The 23,888-nt window shown below is 32.1% G+C and overlaps 1 protein-coding gene across 4 annotated transcripts in view; it reads left to right on the forward strand.

The window, feature by feature from the left end:
- Positions 1-561: 561 nt before the first annotated feature.
- The window catches only part of LOC143071696 (coiled-coil domain-containing protein 87-like), a 49,884-nt gene continuing 26,557 nt past the window's right edge, over positions 562-23,888 (forward strand). For all 4 annotated transcript variants that reach the window (XM_076246182.1, XM_076246181.1, XM_076246183.1 and 1 more), the window contains exons 1-19: positions 562-705; positions 3,529-3,657; positions 4,114-4,189; positions 5,222-5,274; positions 7,205-7,318; positions 7,895-7,966; positions 8,506-8,602; positions 9,015-9,096; positions 9,732-9,870; positions 10,081-10,149; positions 14,464-14,554; positions 17,255-17,306; positions 17,777-17,819; positions 18,466-18,603; positions 20,129-20,272; positions 20,650-20,750; positions 22,008-22,068; positions 22,823-22,924; positions 23,548-23,664. In XM_076246182.1, coding sequence (XP_076102297.1) covers positions 3,535-3,657; positions 4,114-4,189; positions 5,222-5,274; positions 7,205-7,318; positions 7,895-7,966; positions 8,506-8,602; positions 9,015-9,096; positions 9,732-9,870; positions 10,081-10,149; positions 14,464-14,554; positions 17,255-17,306; positions 17,777-17,819; positions 18,466-18,603; positions 20,129-20,272; positions 20,650-20,750; positions 22,008-22,068; positions 22,823-22,924; positions 23,548-23,664 — 1,674 coding nt within the window. In that variant the 5' untranslated portion in view covers positions 562-705; positions 3,529-3,534. The remainder of the gene's footprint in view (positions 706-3,528; positions 3,658-4,113; positions 4,190-5,221; positions 5,275-7,204; positions 7,319-7,894; positions 7,967-8,505; positions 8,603-9,014; positions 9,097-9,731; positions 9,871-10,080; positions 10,150-14,463; positions 14,555-17,254; positions 17,307-17,776; positions 17,820-18,465; positions 18,604-20,128; positions 20,273-20,649; positions 20,751-22,007; positions 22,069-22,822; positions 22,925-23,547; positions 23,665-23,888) is intronic.

Consider the following 23,888-nt stretch of genomic DNA (forward strand, 5'->3'; position numbering starts at 1 on the left):
TAGTATGCTCTTGACTGAATCAAAGATTTACAATGAGTTTTTTTCAGTAGCATAGGGGACATTAATACCCTTTACCCAGTGTGCTTTGCACGAAAACGCATGCATTCTCCCGTATTATGCTTGTTTAAGTTCTGTAAACATATGATATTCATATTATTTTTGTTTATCAAAACCTGATTCATTACTGTAAATGCATATAAGGGATATTGCCTGATTGACTTTAACATTACTTTTTTTATCATTATTTTCAAATTTCGCTTAAAATATATTTTAATTTAAAAATTTGCTTTGCACAAATCTTTAGAGTAATAATTACAACTTTGAGATCTTCTCCCCGGCGCCTAAATTAAAAAAAAAATGTCCTGCAAAACTCTTAATAAAAAAGATAAATCATGAAAAGTTCAGTATGACTTACGATCATTATTTGTTGTGTGAATTTTTGGTTAAAAATAGCACAAGCCATTGGATATATTTATGTACGCTTGTTGCGTTAATTATTTAGAACATTAATTAGGGACGAAATGGTTGCAAAGTCGTGAGTGTCGATTATGTATAGATTATTGACTCTAATCAGTGTCATTTAGGCGCATAGCAACAACAAAAGTCTTCGGACTTGAAATGAAACTTTTTAGAAAGATTTTCCACTTAAGTAAAATGTGAACGAACTAAAAATTGCACGCTAGTGTAGCTGTTGATTTTTTGACGGTAAGAACAATGGTTTGATCGCAAATTTAATTACTAAACGTTCGGAGTTGGGTCGCTAGTAAACAATATGGCGGCTGTGTATTGGCCAGATTCATAAATGTATTTAGTTTAGCATGATATTATGTGTCATCCTTGTCATTACTAATAATAATATAGCTTAGTATCAAAACAAAATGATAGATATAACATCAACATGATCAAACTAATGTACAAATTTATGATTTTCTATATTTTGGAATATGTAAACTGGTATAACTTAAATTTGAAAACATGAACCAGATATAAGAGGGTGGTAAAGGGTTATTTTCGTGCAACGTGATCGCCGTTTTTTATATCACGTTCAACGTTTTTACTTTTTTATTTGACGTTCAGTCGTGCAAGACGGGTGCCTCGTTCAACGAGTTCTGCTTATTTAATTTTACGTGCATCGTGATTTTCAAAGTCTTATTTTGTGTGCTCGGTATTTTTCAAATAAAATTCAAACACTTGGCAGGGATCTTTGAGAAATACTTTTTTAAACGCCGTAAACCAATTGTAACATTAATGTGTATACTAAATCGGGAAAATCAAGTAAAACAAAGAGTTAATATATACAAAAAGACAGCGATTCAGTCATAAAAGTATTTATTTTTCGTGCAACGTTCATTACAGAAATTATTTCACTTTCAACGTGAAATTATGTCTTATTTCACGTTTTTTTCGTGCAAGCAACCCCCTTTACCACCCTCATATAAGCATGAACAATGATGAAATTAAGGGCATACAATACAGTTACAGGGAAGGTAATGACGTTGCTGACGTAAAATGTTATTTTTGCAACATCAAAATGTGATATATCGGGAAAGATGCATTTTCCACTGATTTTTATCATTCAAACTGATTTAATTTGAAAATGAGTGCATGGACCCTTATTTTTTAAAACAACATTTTGTTTCATTTTGCAGGGAGATTATGTGGACCAAATTTTATAAAACTTAATAGTGCATTTTTTTTTGATAACATTACGGTTTTTTTTTAGACAATTCATGACTATTTGATAAATATGAGTTATTTCTGAATAAAAAAAGGCATAATTTTTTAGGATGGACTTATAAAATACAGAAATTACAAATTAACAAAAAACAATTTGTGTTTATCTTTTAAAACAAAAAAGTTATGTCTTTCTTTCGAACTTGAACAAAAAATACGGCCACAAATCCAAATTTTAAGCAATTATACAACATTTCGACCTCATTTAACTCAAAAAGTAGCACTTGAAGGTATATTTTTTATAACATATATTTGATTTAATCAGGCAAAAAAATAGCCTTTATGGAAATGTTCATCAAACTGTAAATACAGGATCAAAACTGTATCGTATGCCCTAAAACATCAGTATGTTAATGTTTCCATTTTAAGTTCCTTTGCACCCTGTCAACTTTCACAAAATAGGGTTTTTTAACTACACAATGTTGACTTTTTTTATCATGAATGTGGAAAAAAAACATCATACACAAATTTGTGTCTTTAGTCTTTAGTAAGTGTCAACATGACACTATAATCATGATAATCTCTGTATTTAGATCACTCAGGTAATTTTATGTTGCTATTGTATAAAACTCATTAGTACGTTTGTATTTATGATGTGGCACTGCAGAGAAAATTAAATAAATAAATAAATAATTAAATAAATTAAAAAAAAAAAAAAAATCAATAAACAATTAACCCTTATAAAACCTCAACTATCTATGAAAATCTACACAAAAAGTCCAACTTTACCCAGAAACACCACTACAAAAAGTTTCATCAGGACAAGAGTCACTCAGATGTGCACCTTGATACTTACCCACAATAAATATAAACAGGCAATCATTATGATCTTAAATGTTTTCTGTTCCTTTTGTCTTTAATTAGAAAATAAAAATAAATACAAAATCTTTATTATATCAAAATATGAAAAAATATGAAAATCTACACAAAAAGTTTTCCCAAGGGAGATAATTTTTGATTTGCTATTATAAGCCAATCATTTGTAGATTTCTATCTCCTGATTAATTAATAGGTCATGACTGATATGGACATTACGTCCACCTGTATTTTTGTCCATCTGATGAGTTAAGCCTTTTTCAACTGATTTTTATAGTTCGTTCTTATGTTGTACTGTTATACCACTGTCCCAGTTTAGGGGGAGGGTTGGGATCCCGCTAACATGTTTAACCCCACCACATTATTTATGTATGTGCCTGTCCGAAGTCAGGAGCCTGTAATTCAGTGGTTGTCGTTTGTTTATGTGTTACATATTTGTTTTTCGTTCAATTTTTTTTACATAAATAAGGCCGCTAGTTTTCTCGTTTGAATTGTTTTACATTGTCTTATCGGGGCCTTTTATAGCTGACTATGCGGTATGGGCTCTGCTCATTGGTGAAGGCCGTACGGTAACCTATAGTTGTTAATGTCTGTGTCATTTTGGTCTTTTGTGGAAAGTTGTCTCATTGGCAATCATACCACATCTTCTTTTTTATATTACACTTGTATTGTAACAAATCATGTTACAGTTTTGTCAATCTTTTTATTAAATTATCAGATCATTTAAAAGTATTGTCTTTAATTTATCACTAGGAATCAGAAATAAATGTCTTTTACTGTTCACGCTTATGAATGGTGCTAAGATCAAAAATGTTCAACATGCTAAGATCAAAAATGTTCTTCAAGCTTCAAAAACAGCTATATAATACTTGATCATGTGAATTTAATTTTTTATTATTTGTGAAATTTTAAACAATAGAGTTACAGCAAATTGAGTAATACACATTATTGAAGAGAGTCTTTTGGTTTATTTTGTAGACCACAATGCCATCAGATTCAAAGTCTGTGGAGGTCTCCAAATGGAGACTTCCAACATACAGTCATAAAAAGATGGAGAGGCCAGAAAAAACAGATCAGATGTACACAGTTAAATGGCCTCCATTCCATGTAAGTACCTGTGGTAATTCATCATTAATAAAAAAAAAACCTAAAAAATTATAACAGCTACATTGTACATCTGCACATGTGTTTCTAAATTTTATGCAAATGGCATATAATTGAGCTAAGTTAGGCCAACTAAAACACATCAATGTATGCATGGTATGTAGCTGTATGAACATGATGAATCATTATTTCATTTGCAATAACTTTGCTATCAAACTTAGCATTTAATATTTTAATTAATTATGACTTTATAATAAGCTTTTATTCTGCAGGGCTCTTGATATGTCAATTATCTAGTTAAAGCGTATTGTGTGAGACTGTTTCATATCCCTAAGGGCTCCTCGATTTTCCTGTTTGCTGAGTCTTTATTTATTGGTCCTCAAATTTATGAGTTAAATTTCATGTAAATATGTTCTGTTTTCTTTTTCATTTATTTTGTCTTTTTAATTTCTACAACAGAATGAAGTTACAAAGAAGATCAACAGTGTCCTGGAACCATTGTCTTTGTTCACTGCATCTGAACAAGAAAGGGGAGGTAACTCATTATATTTTTAAAATAAGTATAAGTATAAGTATTAGAGATATGGTAGAATTTACATGAACATGAAAGAGTTAGATAATGCTGATATTAAATGTGAAAATAATTTATACAGTAGAACCTAACTTGATTGCTCTCCCGTCTAAACCACCTGTTGGTTTTTCTTACTACTCAGTCAGAAAAGATTCATTCTACATTGTGAATTAAAGGCTAAACAATGACATGTTGTTTAAACATTTTTATTTATAGTGGATTGGGAAACAATGCAAGTTATTACAACTTATATTCATCCCAATGATTTACCAAGTGATCTACGGAACATCCATTGTGTGAACGTTTTTAAAAAAAACCTGAAAACTCATTTATTCAGACATGCTTTCACAGTTCTTAAAATATTTCTATATCATTGTAATTTTTTGGAATTTTTTAGCAAAAACTTTTTTGAATATTTAACCTACTTTTATTGGTTATTTTAGAAAAGTTTTTGAAAATATTTTTGAAGTTTTAACTTACTTTTATTTATACAGATTCAATATTTCCTTAATTTTATCATGCCCATTTTATATAAGTGTTATTGTTTATCAGTGCTATATTTTTAAAATCTGTTTGTTTTAGAATTTTTTAACATGGGCTTTCATATTTTATTGTAAATACTTATACATATGAATGAATATATGTTGTAAAGCGCTTAGAATAATTTTAGTATTATATAATGCGCTGTTATAAATACTGTAAAATAAAAAAAAATAATAATAATAAAATGGTGGATTAAACCTGGTTTAAAGCGAGCTAAACCTCTTGCATGTATGACAGTCACATCAAATTCAATTATATTAACAACGTGCGAACAAAACAAACAGACAAAGTAGGTAAAATTGTCACAAATAGGGGTACAACAGCAATACCAACCCCACCAAAACCTCTCTTGTGAAAGATCAAAATAGGAGTTTGAGATTTTCTCTCATTTGCTTGCTTTTTTTTTATTGTTTTATCTGTTCTCATGTGTACACTCAACTCACTTTATTGTAGTTTTTGAAGGGAAACAGAAGATGGAACTAGAGAGACCAGTTACTCCTATAGATGTAAGTAGTAAAAGTGCCTTTAGAAAGTAGAAATAAAACATTTTTTTTAATTGGTGGCACACTGTACAGTTTAACTGTATAAGCATAGCAACATATCTGGCATTGGTGAAGTACAATGTACACGTTCTTAAAAGCTGATTCAAACTATTTGAAATAAGTGCAAAGGTACATTGATAAATCATATTAAATTTGAATAACTTCCTTTACATTGTCAAGAAACATCTTATGTGATTGCATACAGACCTTTTTTTGCATCTATCTCCAGAAAGGAAAAAATAACCTTTACTCATAAGCCTTCTTAAAGTTCTCTAGAGCCCTTTGCACAAGTTCTTGAAGGGGATTTGAAACTTCACAAAAAAATCAAAAATTGATATTTATGTCCATTCTGTATAAAAATGCTCAAATGCATAGATGTTAAAGTTTTATTCTGCTAGATAAGAGATCACCATCGATTTTAAATTTAGAGTGTCAATTCCCTGCTTGCCCCATTTTATCATCTCCTCCGTTAAGAAACCATGATATGTCTAGGGACCAAAACTATAGTATTCTGATGTAGTCGTAATTGTGTGTCAATATCTTGACAATCGTACGGTTGTTTTATCCGACTAACTAACTTGATATGGAAAATGTTATTATTTTTTAAATAACAATGGTCTGTCATTTTTAAACTGTTTATATTGGAATTAGTTAAAAAGTCAAAGTTGATCATAAATAAGTGTATCGTGAAAATTGTTTTTAAAAATCTAATTTGTTCATTATGACATTCTGTTACGTGATTTAAATAGATACGGACCTTCCCTCATCTGATCACCAGCATGGCTAAAGGTATTACCCCAACGGTATTGTGAGGTGACACATCCAGGTATTCAAACAATTTCCTGTCGGACTTGCAACTTCTGAGGGTATTAAGGAGTGTACACAGCCAATAACTTGTAACTTTCCATTTTTTACTATCAGGTGTATAATATACATCTCTGTCTTGTGTGTCCGAAAGTGATATACTAGTCATTACTAAACTCATTGGCACATCTCATTTCCATGGAGATTATTTTGCCCTGCCCCCTCAGTCACAGTCTATTGACTTCAAAACTTTTGCTTATTTTACATGTATTAGTTTGTGATTAGGTCAATTTATGGGGAACCATTAGTGGTTGGTCAATGATATTTGGTATGCAGTTGTATAAGCATTGGCATATCTCATTTCTATGGTGATAATTTGGCTTCGCCCCCTTAGTCATGGTCTATTGACTTTGAAAATTTTAAAGTTATCATGTATTAGTTTGTTGTTAGGTCAGTAATCAAGAGGAACAATTAGTGGTAGGGCAATAATAATTGGTATTCAGTTGTATAAGCATTGGCACATCTCATTTCCATGGAGAATATTTGGCCTCACCCCTCAGTCACTGTCTAATGACTTTGAAACTTATTTTAGTTTACATGTATTAGTTTATGATTAGATCAAGTTTGAGATGAACTGCTAATGTTAAGTCAGTGATATTTGGTATGCAAATTTATTGTCATTTGCAAGTATTGTTTCCATGGAGATTATATAGCCCACCCCCTTTTCATGGTTCATTGACTTTGAAACTTTTACATAGTTTACAAGTTAATGTTTGTATTTAGGTTTGGGAACAACTTATAATATGTAAATGGTATTTTTAAAATTTGGTATGCAGTTGTATTAGCATTGGCACATCTCATTTACATGGAGATTGTTAGCCATGTAACTCAGTCATGGTTCATTGACTTTGAATATTTGCATTACTTGTGTAAGATGTTAAAGTATTTTTATTTTGATTTCAAAATTTGCATAATCAAAATTACAAAAAGGCGAGAAATATCTCTGTGATAACAGTTTATTTTAATTGTTAGACAAAACAGAATAATGATGAATAAGCATTTTTATATTACAGTTGTATTTTATTTGTAGGAGGAAATAAAACATCAGCCAAGATCAGTAGACCTTCTTGCCAAGTATGTTAGACGTAGGATTGCTGCCAAACAAGATGTTCCATACCTATCTGTTGATGATCAGAGAAATTTGGTTTGTATTCACTTTCCATCTGTTCAGCAGTGATATTTCTCCAGATCATGAGCTGTTAATTTTATCTTGTTTGCTTTAGGTTTCTTGAAAAATTGTATTATGGGGGCCCTAGTGATTTAACTAGTCAAATAACTTTGACACTTGCTTTTCGATACTGAAGTTGTGAGTTTAAATCCAGCTAAGGGCAGGGGCACTCGACTCCAATCCTAATTAACTAGGATTGTCAGTTTTTAGATTGATACGTCAGTGGTTCTGTCTGGGCACTCTTGCTTCCTCCACCAACAAAATCTGACCGCCACGAAAAAGCACAATATTTTTTAAGTATCTTTAAAAACCAAACAATCAATCAATTAACTATATTCTGCTAAAAATGACAAAGCTGACATATTTTGTTACAATGGTATATAATAAGATAACAGTTTCATGCCATTTTGTTGTTTTTTAGGCTTTTACATTTTATTGTCTTAAAAACAAACTGAAGATCAAAGATTTGAATTATGTCACATCTCTTCATTGTTATTCTTTCAATGAATCCTGTTATTTTTTTACAGATAATCATATGTTATATATTTGCAGGCTGGTATTTTAATGGGAGAGGTGAACATGTTATGGCCAGAAATTAAAACTCAGATCGATGATCCATTCTTGGTAATGTATAGTTATACTCCTCCTTATACTGAAGTATCGGTATATAATTAGCAAGTGCATATTTAACTCATGGGTTTATTAACACATCTTCAATCATTGTTACTCTTCTAAACCAAAGACTTGATTCCAGTGAAAGTCAAACAGAGTGTCACAAATGGCGCTCCACACTTATATCATTATACATTTTCTGCACAGAAAAAAACATTTCACTTTTACCCTTTATGGATTCTGATAGAATGTAGTATAGCAAAAACTATGTTTAACCAGAAGAGGGTATTAACCCAGATTATACCATTATTTCATATGGTTAAGGGCATGATATATTCAGTTTTATGTTATTTTTATCTGGGTCTTCAATTTCTAAAGCAGATCTTATAACTGCTTGACTCTGTCTGTCATTTCATCATGTCAGTCAGGAAGAGCTAAGATTTTTATTGGTTCCCATTACCTTTTTCTTCAAAACTTGATTGAACATTATTGAAATGAAATTTTGATCCAGTTGTTTTTTCTTTATAAGTAAATGTATTGTATATTTTCAGTCAGCAGAGGAAAACTGTGAATTAAATAGAAGGATAGCTGTACATATTGTTACTGTTTGTGAAAAATTGTTTCATCATTATATACAGAAAGCTCAAGGTACTATTATATAATGTTGTCCCTTAAAAATTGTTTCGTTATTGTATATTTTTGTCCCTCAAAACTCACACCTTTGATAGACTACAGCACCAAACGCTTAGCCTCATGTCCAGTACTCTAGACCACAAGACAACATTAGTCCTAGTGTTACCGTGTCACATAGGGTGAATCTAGACATAGACACAAGACATGTTTTAAGCGTGTGAAGATGTTATGATATTGTTTTATACACAATTTATTTTTATTTGTCACCAATCAAGCTCAACAATATTTGAATACCGTATGGAATAATGATTCAATTCATTATACAGTCACTAGAAAAAAGTATATCATACAAACAAGTCTAAACAAGTGTCAACCATACAATATAACACAAAACAGCAGTTAATACTAATGTTTTCTTTATTTTCAGTGCTAAATGAAAGAGGTATATTCAGTGGTCCAGCAAATATGAGTCGACTAAAGGCACAGCTGTCTCTTGATGCTGATAAATTGTAAGTCGTACAGGTGTAGATTTGAAAAAGCTACAATAATTGTTTATTTTTAAAATGTAGTAAGTATGAAAGTTAAAAGTAAATATGGAGAACCTTTGGGTCACATTTAATGTCTTTAAATGGCATTAGATGCAAAATCCAATACATGTACAACCAAATTGAATCAAACTCTTAACTGTGATTTATAGCATTCATAAATATTTACAAGACTAACAAAAGATCCATAGGAAACAAACAATGCATGTAATCATAACAAAGTATCAGCATTTCGTGCGTAATTTAGGCTAAACACCATCTAAATAAGATGACCATGTAGGCTGTTAAATATTGGTGTGAGCCAATGCTCCGTGTTGAAGGTAATTGTTAGACGTATAATGGTTTACTTTATGCAAATTATGACTTGGATTGAGCATTGTCTCATTGGCACTCATACCACATCTTCTTATATCTATATAAGAATATATAAATAGCCTGATAAGTATATGCCATAGTATAATGACATTTTTCTATGTAATAGATTATAGATACTAAAAAGTTAGTAAATGTTTTACCTGTAGATACCCTAAGATACCCTAAATTTTTGAACCATGGGTCATTTAAATATGTAATAGATGTGATTAATTATTTGTTTTCAGTCTGAATATTCTTACCATAAGAAGATATATAGTTGAAGATATACGTGGTAAAACCCATACTAATGAAGATGAGATTGTATATAAAGCAAAACCTTCTACAGCAGCAATGCAGAAACAGGCTCTTAGCTTTAAGAAAATGGTAGGCATTTCTGTCTTAATATTTTAAACATAAAGTGTTTCTTTTTTGCTAATGAACTTTTTCATCTACAGGCAACACTGCTAGTTTTTAGCATTATATTTTAAAAAGCATAAAATATGTTATATCAATATTTATTTTTGCAAAATGGGGAAATATGAGGAATTTTCCTCTACTGTTCTTTGATAATGAAATTACTTTTTCATATTACAGTTTGAAGAGAGTAGACCAAAGTCTAAAACTGTATTTTATCACAGAACAGCTAATGATGAAGCCAAAGAGGTATGTCTAATTCATCTTAAGTATTATCTTAATTGCTTTTTGACATTTGTTTTGTTAGGTAAGTAAGTAAGGATTGAACTATTATGTAAAAGTGGCATATACTACTATTTTGGATTTGGAGGTGGGATCAGGACTTTGAGGTTCGATGGCTTGTCCTCTTGTCTTATAACAGGAATGTACAAAGTAGTGTTTGAGGTGGTGATCCAAGATGCAACCATGATAGAGCAACTAGAAAAAGATAGATCTCATGTCCAAACAAAAAATTTCATATATCCTCAAGTTGCAGTAAAAAAATACAGGACGGGCTATCTTATTTCATGCTCTCATTCACTGTAGCTAAACATCTTTTGCCATTTGTGTCGGGACAACACAAATAGGACTTTGAATTTTTTATAGCTTCCTTGTTTTTTAGTATAAAGAATTAGTAATGGTTTGAATTGACAATAACCTTTGCATTAAAGGTCTCTAGTGGTCAATTTCTAAATGCGTGTATGAAAGTTGGATTATTTTTTTTTATCTGTTTACAAAGTAAACAACAACATTTCAGTTATGATATGAAATAAAATGACTATTTATCATGTTCATTTTTGTGATTGACTTAAAAACCTGAAAAGCTGCTTATAACAATCAAATGGACATGATAACATGAAAAATATAGTTAATGTAATCCATCGCACTACAATGTTTCTACTTACACACTTTAGTGTAGCTATCAAGAAGATAGTGTCACAATTCTACCATCCCCTTCAGCATGATAGAAAACTCACTTGAGAGTCCAACAATGGCACCTCCGTGTGACCATATTGGTCCAAACTCACATAAATGTACACAATAACAAACATGAGCTGTTTAGCTGACTATGATAAGTTAATAACCTTTTATCAGTTTTGATAGTCTAGGGGGTTTTAATTTTTCAAAATATAAGATTTGTTTATAGATTAAACACTAGGAGGTCCCATATATATATATATATATATATATATATATATCATAGAGTTGTTTTTAGTTTAAAGTGATGGAATCAAACATGAATAGAAATAAGAGGAGATGTGGTATGATTGCCAATGAGATAATCATTCATTAGAGAGCAAATGATGTGGATGTAAACAACTTTAGGTAATTGTACAACCTTCAACAATGAACAAAAGTCATACCATTTTATGAATTATAAAAGACCTATACATAATGTAAAAGTAATTCAAATGAGAAAACCAAGGGACTGATTCATGATCATTGATGATAAACAATTAAAATAAGACTTATAAGACATAATCATGTGGCAGGGTTAAACATGTTCGTGAGCACCCAACCTAACCTGTGACATAGTCATGTGACAGGGTTAAACATGTTCGTGAGCACACATCCTAACCTTGACAGATAAGACATAGTCATGTGACAGGGTTAAACATGTTCGTGAGCACCCAACCTAACCTGTGACATAGTCATGTGACAGGGTTAAACATGGTCGTGAGCACACAACCTAACCTAGACAGGTAAGACATAGTCATGTGACAGGGTTAAACATGTTCGTGAGCACCCAACCTAACCTGTGACAGTCATGTGACAGGGTTAAACATGTTCGTGAGCACCCAACCTAACCTGTGACATAGTCATGTGACAGGGTTAAACATGTTCGTGAGCACACAACCTAACCTTGACAGATAAGACATAGTCATGTGACAGGGTTAAACATGTTCGTGAGCACCCAACCTAACCTGTGACATAGTCATGTGACAGGGTTAAACATGGTCGTGAGCACACAACCTAACCTAGACAGGTAAGACATAGTCATGTGACAGGGTTAAACATGTTCGTGAGCACCCAACCTAACCTGTGACAGTCATGTGACAGGGTTAAACATGTTCGTGAGCACCCAACCTAACCTGTGACATAGTCATGTGACAGGGTTAAACATGTTCGTGAGCACCCAACCTAACCTGTGACATAGTCATGTGACAGGGTTAAACATGTTCGTGAGCACCCAACCTAACCTGTGTCATAGTCATGTGACAGGGTTAAACATGGTCGTAAGCACACAACCTAACCTGTGACATAGTCATGTGACAGGGTTAAACATGTTCATGAGCACCCAACCTAACCTATGACATAGTCATGTGACAGGGTTAAACATGGTCGTGAGCACACAACCTAACCTAGACAGATAAGACATAGTCATGTGACAGGGTTAAACATGTTCGTGAGCACCCAACCTAACCTGTGACACAACATATAAAAACAAGAATGTGTCCAAAGTACACGGATGCCCCACTCAATCATTTTCCATGTTCCATGGACCGTGAAATAGGGTAAAAATCTAATTTGGCATTAAAATTAGAAAGATCATATCATAGGGCACATGTATACTAAGTTTCAAGTTGATTGGACTTCAACTTCATCAAAAACTACCTTGACCAAAAACTTTAACCTGAAGCCAAAAACTTTAACCTGAAATTTGCACTATCATTTTCTATGTTCAGTGAACCGTAAAATTGGGGTCAAAACTCTAATTTGGCATTTAAATTATAAAGATCATATCATAGGGCACATGTATACTAAGTTTCAAGTTGATTGGACTTCAACTTCATCAAAAACTACCTTGACCAAAAACTTTAACCTGAAGCCAAAAACTTTAACCTGAAATTTGCACTATCATTTTCTATGTTCAGTGAACCGTAAAATTGGGGTCAAAACTCTAATTTGGCATTTAAATTAGAAAGATCATATCATAGGGCACATGTATACTAAGTTTCAAGTTGATTGGACTTCAACTTCATCAAAAACTACCTTGACCAAAAACTTTAACCTGAAGCGGGACAGACGGACGAACGAACGGACGAACGAACGAACAAACGAACAGACGGACGGACGAACGAACGAACGGACGCACAGACCAGAAAACATAATGCCCCTCTACTATCGTAGGTGAGGCATAAAAACATTAGATTATCCAGAAACACAAAAATATTAAACACAGAAAGTTCCAATCAAAGGGTACATAAAAACTGAACAAAAAGAATATGATATCTTTTAAGCAGATGAAATGTAAAATACTAAAATTACAATTTTTCCTTACTGGGTAAACCCTCTCAAAAATGCAATTCTTTTTTTTATTATGCCCCACCTACGATAGTAGAGGGGCATTATGTTTTCTGGTCTGTGCGTCCGTTCGTTCGTTCGTCCGTCCGTCTGTTCGTTCGTTCGTTCGTCTGTTCGTTCGTCCGTCTGTCCCGCTTCAGGTTAAAGTTTTTGGTCAAGGTAGTTTTTGATGAAGTTGAAGTCCAATCAACTTGAAACTTAGTACACATGTTCCTTATGATATGATCTTTCTAATTTAAATGCCAAATTAGAGTTTTGACCCCAATTTTACGGTTCACTGATAGAAAATGATAGTGCAAATTTCAGGTTAAAGTTTTTGGCTTCAGGTTAAAGTTTTTGGTCAAGGTAGTTTTTGATGAAGTTGAAGTCCAATCAACTTGAAACTTAGTATACATGTGCCCTATGATATGATCTTTCTAATTTAAATGCCAAATTAGAGTTTTGACCCCAATTTTACGGTTCACTGAACATAGAAAATGATAATGCAAATTTCAGGTTAAAGTTTTTGGCTTCAGGTTAAAGTTTTTGGTCAAGGTATTTTTTGATGAAGTTGAAGTCCAATCAACTTGAAACTTAGTATACATGTGCCCTATGATATGATCTTTCTAATTTAAATGCCAAATTAGAGTTTTGACCCCAATTTTACGGTTCACTGAACATAGAAAATGATAGTGCAAATTTCAGGTTAAAGTTTTTGGTCAAGGTAGTTTTTGATGAAGTTGAAGTCCAATCAACTTGAAACTTAGTATACATGTGCCCTATGATATGATCTTTCTAATTTAAATGCCAAATTAGAGTTTTGACCCCAATTTTACGGTTCACTGAACATAGAAAATGATAGTGCAAATTTCAGGTTAAAGTTTTTGCTCAAGGTAGTTTTTGATAAAGTAGAAGTCCAATCAACTTGAAACTTAGTATACATGTTCCCTTTGATAAGATCATTCTAATTTTAATGCCAAATTAGAGAATTTATTCCAATTTCACAGTCCTTTAAACATAGAAAATGTTAGTGAGAGTGGGGCATCCGTGTACTGTGGACACATTCTTGTTACAAGTGTCATGCCTTTATAGGATTGCCTTTATAGGATATGTATATTGTGCAATTTTATGAGTTGAGATTGAGAGGTTAATGTCAGGTATTATTTTTATTTGTAATAGCTTTTACAAGCCATGCCAGATTTAGAGATTAATGTCAGGTATTATTTCTATTTGTAATAGCTTTTACAAGCCATGCCAGATTTAGATACATCCAAGCTGATGAATGTGATATCAGAACTACCAGACAGAGAATTACAAACACCATCACAAGGTAGGGAATTGTTACATGACATTGATTGTTTGACACCATCACAAGGTAGAGAATTGTTACATGACATTTATTGACACCATCACAAGGTAGGGAATTGTTACATGACATTTATTGTTTGATACCATCACAAGGTAGGGAATTGTTACATGACATTAATTGTTTGACACCAACACAAGGTAGGGAATTGTTACATGACATTTATTGTTTGATACCATCACAAGGTAGGGAATTGTTACATGACATTTATTGTTTGACACCATCACAAGGTAGGGAATTGTTACATGACATTAATTGTTTGACACCATCACAAGGTAGGGAATTGTTACATGACATTGATTGTTTGACACCATCACAAGGTAGAGAATTGTTACATGACATTTATTGACACCATCACAAGGTAGGGAATTGTTACATGACATTTATTGTTTGATACCATCACAAGGTAGGGAATTGTTACATGACATTGATTGTTTGACACCATCACAAGGTAGGGAATTGTTACATGACATTGATTGTTTGACACCATCACAAGGTAGGGAATTGTTACATGACATTTATTGTTTGATACCATCACAAGGTAGGGAATTGTTACATGACATTAATTTTTGATACCATCACAAGGTAGGGAATTGTTACATGACATTAATTGTTTGACACCATCACAAGGTAGGGAATTGTTACATGACATTTATTGTTTGATACCATCACAAGGTAGGGAATTGTTACATGACATTAATTGTTTGACACCATCACAAGGTAGGGAATTGTTACATGACATTGATTGTTTGACACCATCACAAGGTAGGGAATTGTTACATGACATTGATTGTTTGACACCTTCACAAGGTAGGGAATTGTTACATGACATTAATTGTTTGACACCATCACAAGGTAGGGAATTGTTACATGACATTAATTGTTTGACACCATCACAAGGTAGGGAATTGTTACATGACATTTATTGTTTGACACCATCACAAGGTAGGGACATGACATTGATTGACACCATCACAAGGCAGGGAATTGTTACATGACATTGATTGTTTGACACCATCACAAGGTAGGGAATTGTTACATGACATTTATTGTTTGACACCATCACAAGGTAGGGAATTGTTACATGACATTTATTGTTTGACACCATCACAAGGTAGGGAATTGTTACATGACATTTATTGTTTGATACCATCACAAGGTAGGGACATGACATTGATTGACACCATCACAAGGTAGGGAATTGTCACATGACATTGATTGTTTGATACCATCACAAGGTAGGGAATTGTTACATGACATTGATTGTTTGACACCATCACAAGGTAGGGAATTGTTACATGACATTTATTGTTTGACACCATCACAAGGTAGGGAATTGTTACATGACATTTATTGTTTGATACCATCACAAGGTAGGGAATTGTCACATGACATTGATTGTTTGACACCATCACAAGGTAGGGAATTGTTACATGACATTGATTGACACCATCACAAGGTAGGGAATTGTTACATGACATTGATTGACACCATCACAAGGTAGGGAATTGTCACATGACATTGATTGTTTGACACCATCACAAGGTAGGGAATTGTCACATGACATTGATTGACACCATCACAAGGTAGGGAATTGTTACATGACATTAAAATTGTTTGACACCATCACAAGGTAGGGAATTGTTACATGACATTGATTGTTTGACACCATCACAAGGTAGGGAATTGTTACATGTCATTGATTGTTTGACACCATCACAAGGTAGGGACATGACATTGATTGACACCATCACAAGGTAGGGAATTGTTACATGACATTAAAATTGTTTGACACCATCACAAGGTAGGGAATTGTTACATGACATTGATTGTTTGACACCATCACAAGGTAGGGAATTGTTACATGACATTGATTGTTTGACACCATCACAAGGTAGGGAATTGTTACATGACATTGATTGACACCATCACAAGGTAGGGAATTGTTACATGTCATTGATTGTTTGACACCATCACAAGGTAGGGACATGACATTGATTGACACCATCACAAGGTAGGGAATTGTTACATGACATTAAAATTGATTGACACCATCACAAGGTAGGGAATTGTTACATGACATTGATTGTTTGACACCATCACAAGGTAGGGACATGACATTGATTGTTTGATTCGTGTTTAACACCATTTTCATCACATTTGTGTATTTTTTTGACGGCCATTTTTTATTGGTGGAGGATGTTGGAGTCCCCTAGAGAAAACTTCCAACCTTCTGTAGAAAAACTGGCAATCCTAGTCAATTAAGGTTGGAGTCAAGTGCACCTGCACTAGCGGGGTTTAAAATCATAACCTCAGCGTTGACTGGCTAGTGATTATAGTAGTTGGCCCCATATGTAACAAAATCTATTTCAAACAGTGTTTATTTTAGTTTCTAACTTGTTTCTTTTCTATCACTTGGGATTTAAGTTGTTATATTTAATTCCTGTATTATGTTCACAATAAAGAATTATAAATGTAAATTGAAAATAACACTCCCAAAAAATAGCATAACATTGATTTTTTTTAAATTCACAAAAAATATAAATGCGCAGGTTGCCTAGGATTTATTAAAGGTAGTGAATTTAAAAGTTTATATGATATATAATGAAATAAGTAGATGTTTTTGGTAAGCCACTAACATGAATTTTGAATTTCTCTTTTCAGCATCAACAACCTCCCCTCCTATGACTGCAGAAAGAGTGTCGAAGGCATCAGGGTATGTTTTGATTTACATGGAGAAAAACTTTAAAAAAAAGTATTTTCATTAAGTTTTAACTATGATTTTAAACCCCAAAAAATAGTAAATTACTTTTTGGATAACCTACCATAAAGATTTTTTTATATAGATTGAAGTTTATTTTTAGATGCAATTTTGACAAATGGTTGAAGTGTTTTATTAAGTCTCCCAAACAAAGTTTGGAGACTTATTGTTTTTGCTCAGTTCTTATTATTTTTATTATTCTTCTTCTTTTTCTTTTTCTTTTTCTTCCGCCACTTTAAAAATGAACTTGTCCGCAGCATTTCTCCAAAACCGCTGGTCAGATTAACTTAGGGTTTCATAGAATTTTAGACTAATATGTCTTAGGTGAGCCATCAATCTTTCGTTTGCATTGGGGTGTATTAAGGGGTATTTTGGGGGGCAGAAAGAAGGGAAGGGTTTACTATACAGTATATTTCAATTTTTAGAGTATCAAAAGAAGATGAATCTAAACAGAAAGTTATTCTGAAGGTAAATAGTTACTTAAATTTATACTGTCATAGAGATTGAAAGAAAGTGATTATTTGCATTGTATTTTATCCAGTTCTTTTTAGATGCTTCATAGACATATACAATGATCGTATGCATATTTCAAATTAAATAAACGCATCATAGATACCAGGATTGAAATTTTATATTTGTGTCAGGCACAGGTTTCATCTTCAAAAGACTCATCAGGGATGTTTGAATAAAAAAAGTCAAATAAAGAACGATGTTGAAAAGCATTGAGGACCAAATATTCCTAAAAGTTTTGCCAAATACAGCTGTGGTAGTCAAGCCTTAGTATTTCAAAATTGACAATGGCAGGGCAGATGATAATTTAAAGAAGGCAGGAATTATTTAATGGTGGCGCACCATTATAAAATAAGTCATGGAGATCGCTGATATAAACACTTACATAGAAATGAAAGTGAAAATGTTTACAACATTTCTTGCTGTATTCATTGGCTTATTGGCTTAATAATTTGAAATTGCTTAAACTGAAAATAAATCAGTTATTTTATTGGTCTACTTCTTTCCTTTTAATGTACAATGTATATATTGTTGAAAAAGACTTGGTTTAAAATGATGTCTAAATCAATGAATTGTCATGATAATAGTAGTTTTAACATTGTAGAGATCACTGTCTTTGCCACACTTGAAAGTTGGTGAGAATCTGCTAGAAGAACTTGGTATCAGTCCATCTGTTAAAGTAGATAAGTTGTCAGAGATAGAACTACAGATGCTTCGAAGACAGGCACAGAAAAAACAACAAGTATGAAATATCATCAATTCACATTATTTATTGACATTTGGTGATCTTTTAATGGCCCTGGGGTTTTGATATCATTTTTTCATGAAATTTGTTTCATTGGCAGTTCAAATATAAAAACTTGCAGTATCAGGTAGTAAAATAATCAGAACTTTACAGTCCTGACATGAAATATTCTGATGTGCTTTTCTTAGAATTATGGTAACAAGTAAAGATTTAAATCTACAATTCTTATTTTTGAATGCCTGTATGTACGTTTGTCTCAAGATTGATTCTATTCTCTAACTTTAGTTTGCCTCAACCAATAGTTGAGAGACTTAAACATATGTTATTATCATAAAACACGGATCAAGTTTTTATTCGGGTGGCGTCACTTCTACAGTTCTATACTTAAGTCCCTTTACAGTGTTTTATATAAGTGTGCGTGGGGGTGAGGAGGGGTCATCTGTGTCCATGGACACGTTCTCCATTTATCTAAATCTGATTTTTGTCGAGCCTGCCTCTTTTGTTGCAGAAAGCTCGACATAGGGATGGTGACCTGGCAGCTACGGCGGCGGGGGTGTTAGCTTATTTCTTAAAAGTTTTATATTTTAGAAGGTGGAAGACCTGGATGCTTCATACTTTGTATATAGATGCCTTATATTACAAACTTTCCGTCAGTCACATGTCCCAATTTCCTTGACCTCATTTTCATGGTTCAGTGGTATAATTAAGTTTTTGTGTTTTGGTCTGTTTTTCTTATACTATATGCAATAGGTCTACTATATTTAGTGTATGGAATAATTGTAAAGTTTACATGTCTAGCTGACAGGTGTCATCTGACCTTGACCTCATTTTCATTGTTCAGTGGTCAAAGTTAAATTTTTGAGTTTTGGTCTATTTTTTTTAATACTAAATGCAATAGGTCAACTATATTTGGTGTATGGAAATAATTTATGATCTATATGTCAGTCACTCAGGTTTTATTTGACCTTGACCTCATTTTCACGGTTCATTGCTAAGTGTTAAGTATTTGTGTTTTGGTCTGTTTTCCTTAATTTATAAGCAATAGGTCAACTATATTTGTTGTATGGAATAATTGTTAGCTGTAGATGTCTGTCTGGCATGGTTCATCTGACCTTGACCTCATTTTCATGGTTCATTGAATAATGTTTGTTTTCTTGGTAGGTGTTGAGTTTATGTGACAGTTGTAATAAAGTTTTATATTTAGGACTATCAACATAATATCAATGATTAGTAAAGAAGGCGAGACATTTCAGCATGTGTTCTCTTGTGATTCTTTTTCATGATTTTATGTTATTCAGGTATGCCAGTCGTTTAATGATTAGAATTTAATTATGATCTGTCAGTCAGTGTGTGATTAATTGATGAATGTTATATTTTAATTCTTTAATTACCTAAGGAGATGACATTTAGATTATAATAAGATTTTGTAAGATTTTGTAACTTTTTTTTGTTGTATATTTAAAATTTTTGAACTATCTAAAGTTTAACAATCAATTACCATCATAGTTTTTTTATTTTAAAGGTTTCAACAAAGACTACAGAAGTTAAACCTAAAGGTCCACAACCTGGTACCAGGGAGTATGCTGCTGAAGACCTGAGAAGGTTGATATCAAGAGGAGACCAGGATGACATTAAAGTGGAAGAAGATTTACCTCCCTTGCTCCAAGTAATTATTATCTATCTGATTGACAATTTGACTGTAATAAAATAACTATATAAATTTTCAAGACATAGGAGAAAAGGCATATCTGAATGCAGGATTTCCCCAAAATTTAAAGGTTTGAATGTAAACTGCAAATCATTAAGTGTGTATGATACAGATCTATAATGTTTTGTAAATTACTTTATTACAAAATTTCTATTACAATCATATTTATTTTGGAAAAGTTTCATTATATTTTTTTTATAATACAAAACCAAATAATTGCTATAAGTGTTAGTGTATTAAAAACAACTAATAATTTCAGTTTCTCAAGATGTGAAGCTTAATCATAAAGTTAGATTGGCTAAATGAAGTCTCATTATTATATTTATTATTCACAGGCTATAACAAGGCATGCCAAATATGATGGACTGGCAGAAAGATTAGAGAAACAAATGAAGGAACTGGAAGAGGAACAAAGGAAAGAAAAAGAGAAAGAAAAGTATGTTGGATATTTTATACATACTGCAATATCTATATATGTTTTAGTGTTTATGTTTATAGAAAGAGGTTTTTGACAGTCTTTATGGTTTTATTGTTTTAGTGTTTATATTTATAGAAAGAGGTTTTTGACAGTCTTTATGGTTTTATTGTTTTAGTGTTTATGTTTATAGAAAGAGGTTTTTGACAGTCTTTATGGTTTTATTGTTTTAGTGTTTATGTTTATAGAAAGAGGTTTTTGACAGTCTTTATGGTTTTATTGTTTTAGTGTTTATGTTTATAGAAAGAGGTTTTTGACAGTCTTTATGGTTTTATTTCCCCAGATTTATAGTGTTGCTGTGTTTTTTTTAAAGCCCCACCTACGATAGTAGAGGGGCATTATGTTTTCTGGTCTGTGCATCCATTCATTATTTCGTCCATCCGTCCCGCTTCAGGTTAAAGTTTTTGGTTGAGGTAGTTTTTGATGAAGTTGAATTCCAATCATCTTCAAACTTAGTAAACATGTTCCCTAGGATATGATTTTTCTAATTTAAATGCCAAATTAGATTTTTGACCCCAGTTTCATGGGCCACTGAACATAGAAAATAATAGAGTGAGTTTCAGGTTAAAGTTTTTGGTTAAAGTTTTTGGTCAAAGTAGTTTTAGATGTAGTTAAAGTCCAATCAACTTGAAACTTAATACACATGTTACCAGTTTTCCATAAATTTGTTACATACTGATGGCCTTCTCTAAATCTGTACAAAAATCATCACAGCTATACTTTGAGGTTTCTGTAACATTATATGTATCAATTTGAGAGATGAATAAAAAGGACACACAAACCAAAACCAAATTTATGGGATAAGTATGAATTCAATCATTTTTGCTAGAAAAATTTGGAAAAACTGCAAATTTGTTGAAAAGTTCTCTTCAACTGTAATCATTCACTAGAATAACAGTTTGATTTTATGAATAGACGCATGATTCTTAAAAAGATTAAAATGTGATTTTTGTTGATGACACTGACATTATTGGTTATAAAATTTTAAAAATTTTATCACTCAAAAACTACTGATTTAAAGTAAAAGTACATGATTTTATCAGAGTTTGGGTTGGTTATAGTATTTTTAAAACCTTTTGATATTTCCACTTGTATTGCATATTTTAAAAATAATTCCTGAAAAAGATTTCAACGAGACTGAAATATCCGAAGTGATTTGACTTGTTATGCTCATAAGTTTTATTATTCAAGTAAAATGTGATAATTTTTCTTTTACAGTAGGCCTCTAAAGAAACCTAAACATCCACAGCCAGATACAGTTAGTGCTAAATTACCAGGTGTAAGTTTAGTAATCACATGTTGTTAGTCTATAATTTAGTTATTTGGTAAAACATGTAATGGAATACATCTGTAGTCATGGTAAAACAAAATTGAATGTATACATAAAATTGTTCCAAAGATCTTATGAAAACTTAGATTTTGTATGTCCCATTAATGGCATTAGGTTTCCTGGTCTGTGCGTCCGTCTGTCCCAATCAACTTGAAACCTAGGAAACATGTTACCTTTGATATGATCTTTCTAATTTAAATGCCAAATTAGAGATTTTATCCCATTTTCACGGTCCACTGAACATAGAAAATGATAGTGTGGATGTGGCATCCGTATTCTTGGGACACATTCTAGTTTTAAAATTTATTTATTGCTATTATAATTTGTGAATTAATAAATGATATGTTAATTGGATGCAATAGATTGCATCATTAGTTGCCAATTATGATATATGCAAGTAAATGAATTAAAACTAAATTGCTTGAAAAAATGAAAAAATATTTTCAGGCCATTTGCCTTTTAAATGATTTAAAGTGTTGTTCACATTCTGACAGTGGATTATAGAAATTTCAAATCCAAAACAATTCAGTAGTATGGAATGTTCCTCATTTACTATTTCATCTGTAATTGGAAAAAAACATGTCCTCCTTCACTCAGCAAGGGAGATAACTGCCCCAGTTATTTATTTTTGAATGACTTCTTCCAGTTTGATATATACTATATGTATTATAATAATTTATACATCTTTAATGTGTGTTTTCAGATGGATGTGAGAACTTCAGATATACGGGTATCAGAACGTGTGTGTATGTCGTCTATAACCATTGATAGGTTTTCTACAGTATATAATGATCTCAAGGACGAGGTAGGTTATGATTATTGTTTAAAAATTCTCTTTTAAGATGCATACTTATGAAAAAACATAAGACAAATTTAAATGAATATTTCCCTATTGTGTTCATGTAGAAAAGGGAAATGGAGAGATCAATTTTGCTTGACATGTGCTGTCATGGTACAGAAAATAATAGGTTGTTAATTTTGGTGGCAGCCATTTTTTGTTTGAGTTTTACCACAGATTCTAACTATATCGATTAAAAGTAATCACAGCAATGTGGACTGAGTGGTTACATACTAATTAAGAATTCATGGTTTAATTTCTATCATAGATCTCATTAATACTTATTTTGTATTTATGTGAAAAAGAATAGAAATTTTTTATTTTTTTAACAATCTGTAGAAAAATAATGAAGAAATAAGACTCATTTTGTAGTAGACAGTTTGTGTTAGTTGTTATTTACTTATTATTCTACCATATATTTGTTCATATGAAGTTTACAGCACATTTTATTACAAATGAAATAGTTTTTTTAGATGAATGTGTTAACACTTTCGTAAGAAGTTCATTTCTGGAATTAAAAAAAAAATTAAGTGACATAATTTACACTAGATATTTGTGGAATGATTGATGATAAATTTTTTTTGCTATAGATTTCTCCATCAACAGTTAAGAGTCTAGACAAGAATCTTTTCTTGAGCGATGAAATCAAAGAAGTTTACAAAGAGATCATGAAGACAATTAACACAGATCATCTGAACCTGGACGATGTAAGGCTTAGATTACACTTCAAAACTATGTAGCATATAACATATAGATTATGTCAATACACACAATTAACACAGATCATCTGAACCTGGACGATGTAAGGCTTAGATTACACTTCAAAACTATGTAGCATATAACATATATCCTCTGATGATGATTCATAGCCTGACCGGTCCTTCACAGACCTTCTTCAGAGGCACAATGATTGATTAATAGTTACACCCTA

The sequence above is a fragment of the Mytilus galloprovincialis genome, chromosome 4 (assembly GCF_965363235.1).
Source record: "Mytilus galloprovincialis chromosome 4, xbMytGall1.hap1.1, whole genome shotgun sequence".
NCBI classification, from domain to species: domain Eukaryota; kingdom Metazoa; phylum Mollusca; class Bivalvia; order Mytilida; family Mytilidae; genus Mytilus; species Mytilus galloprovincialis.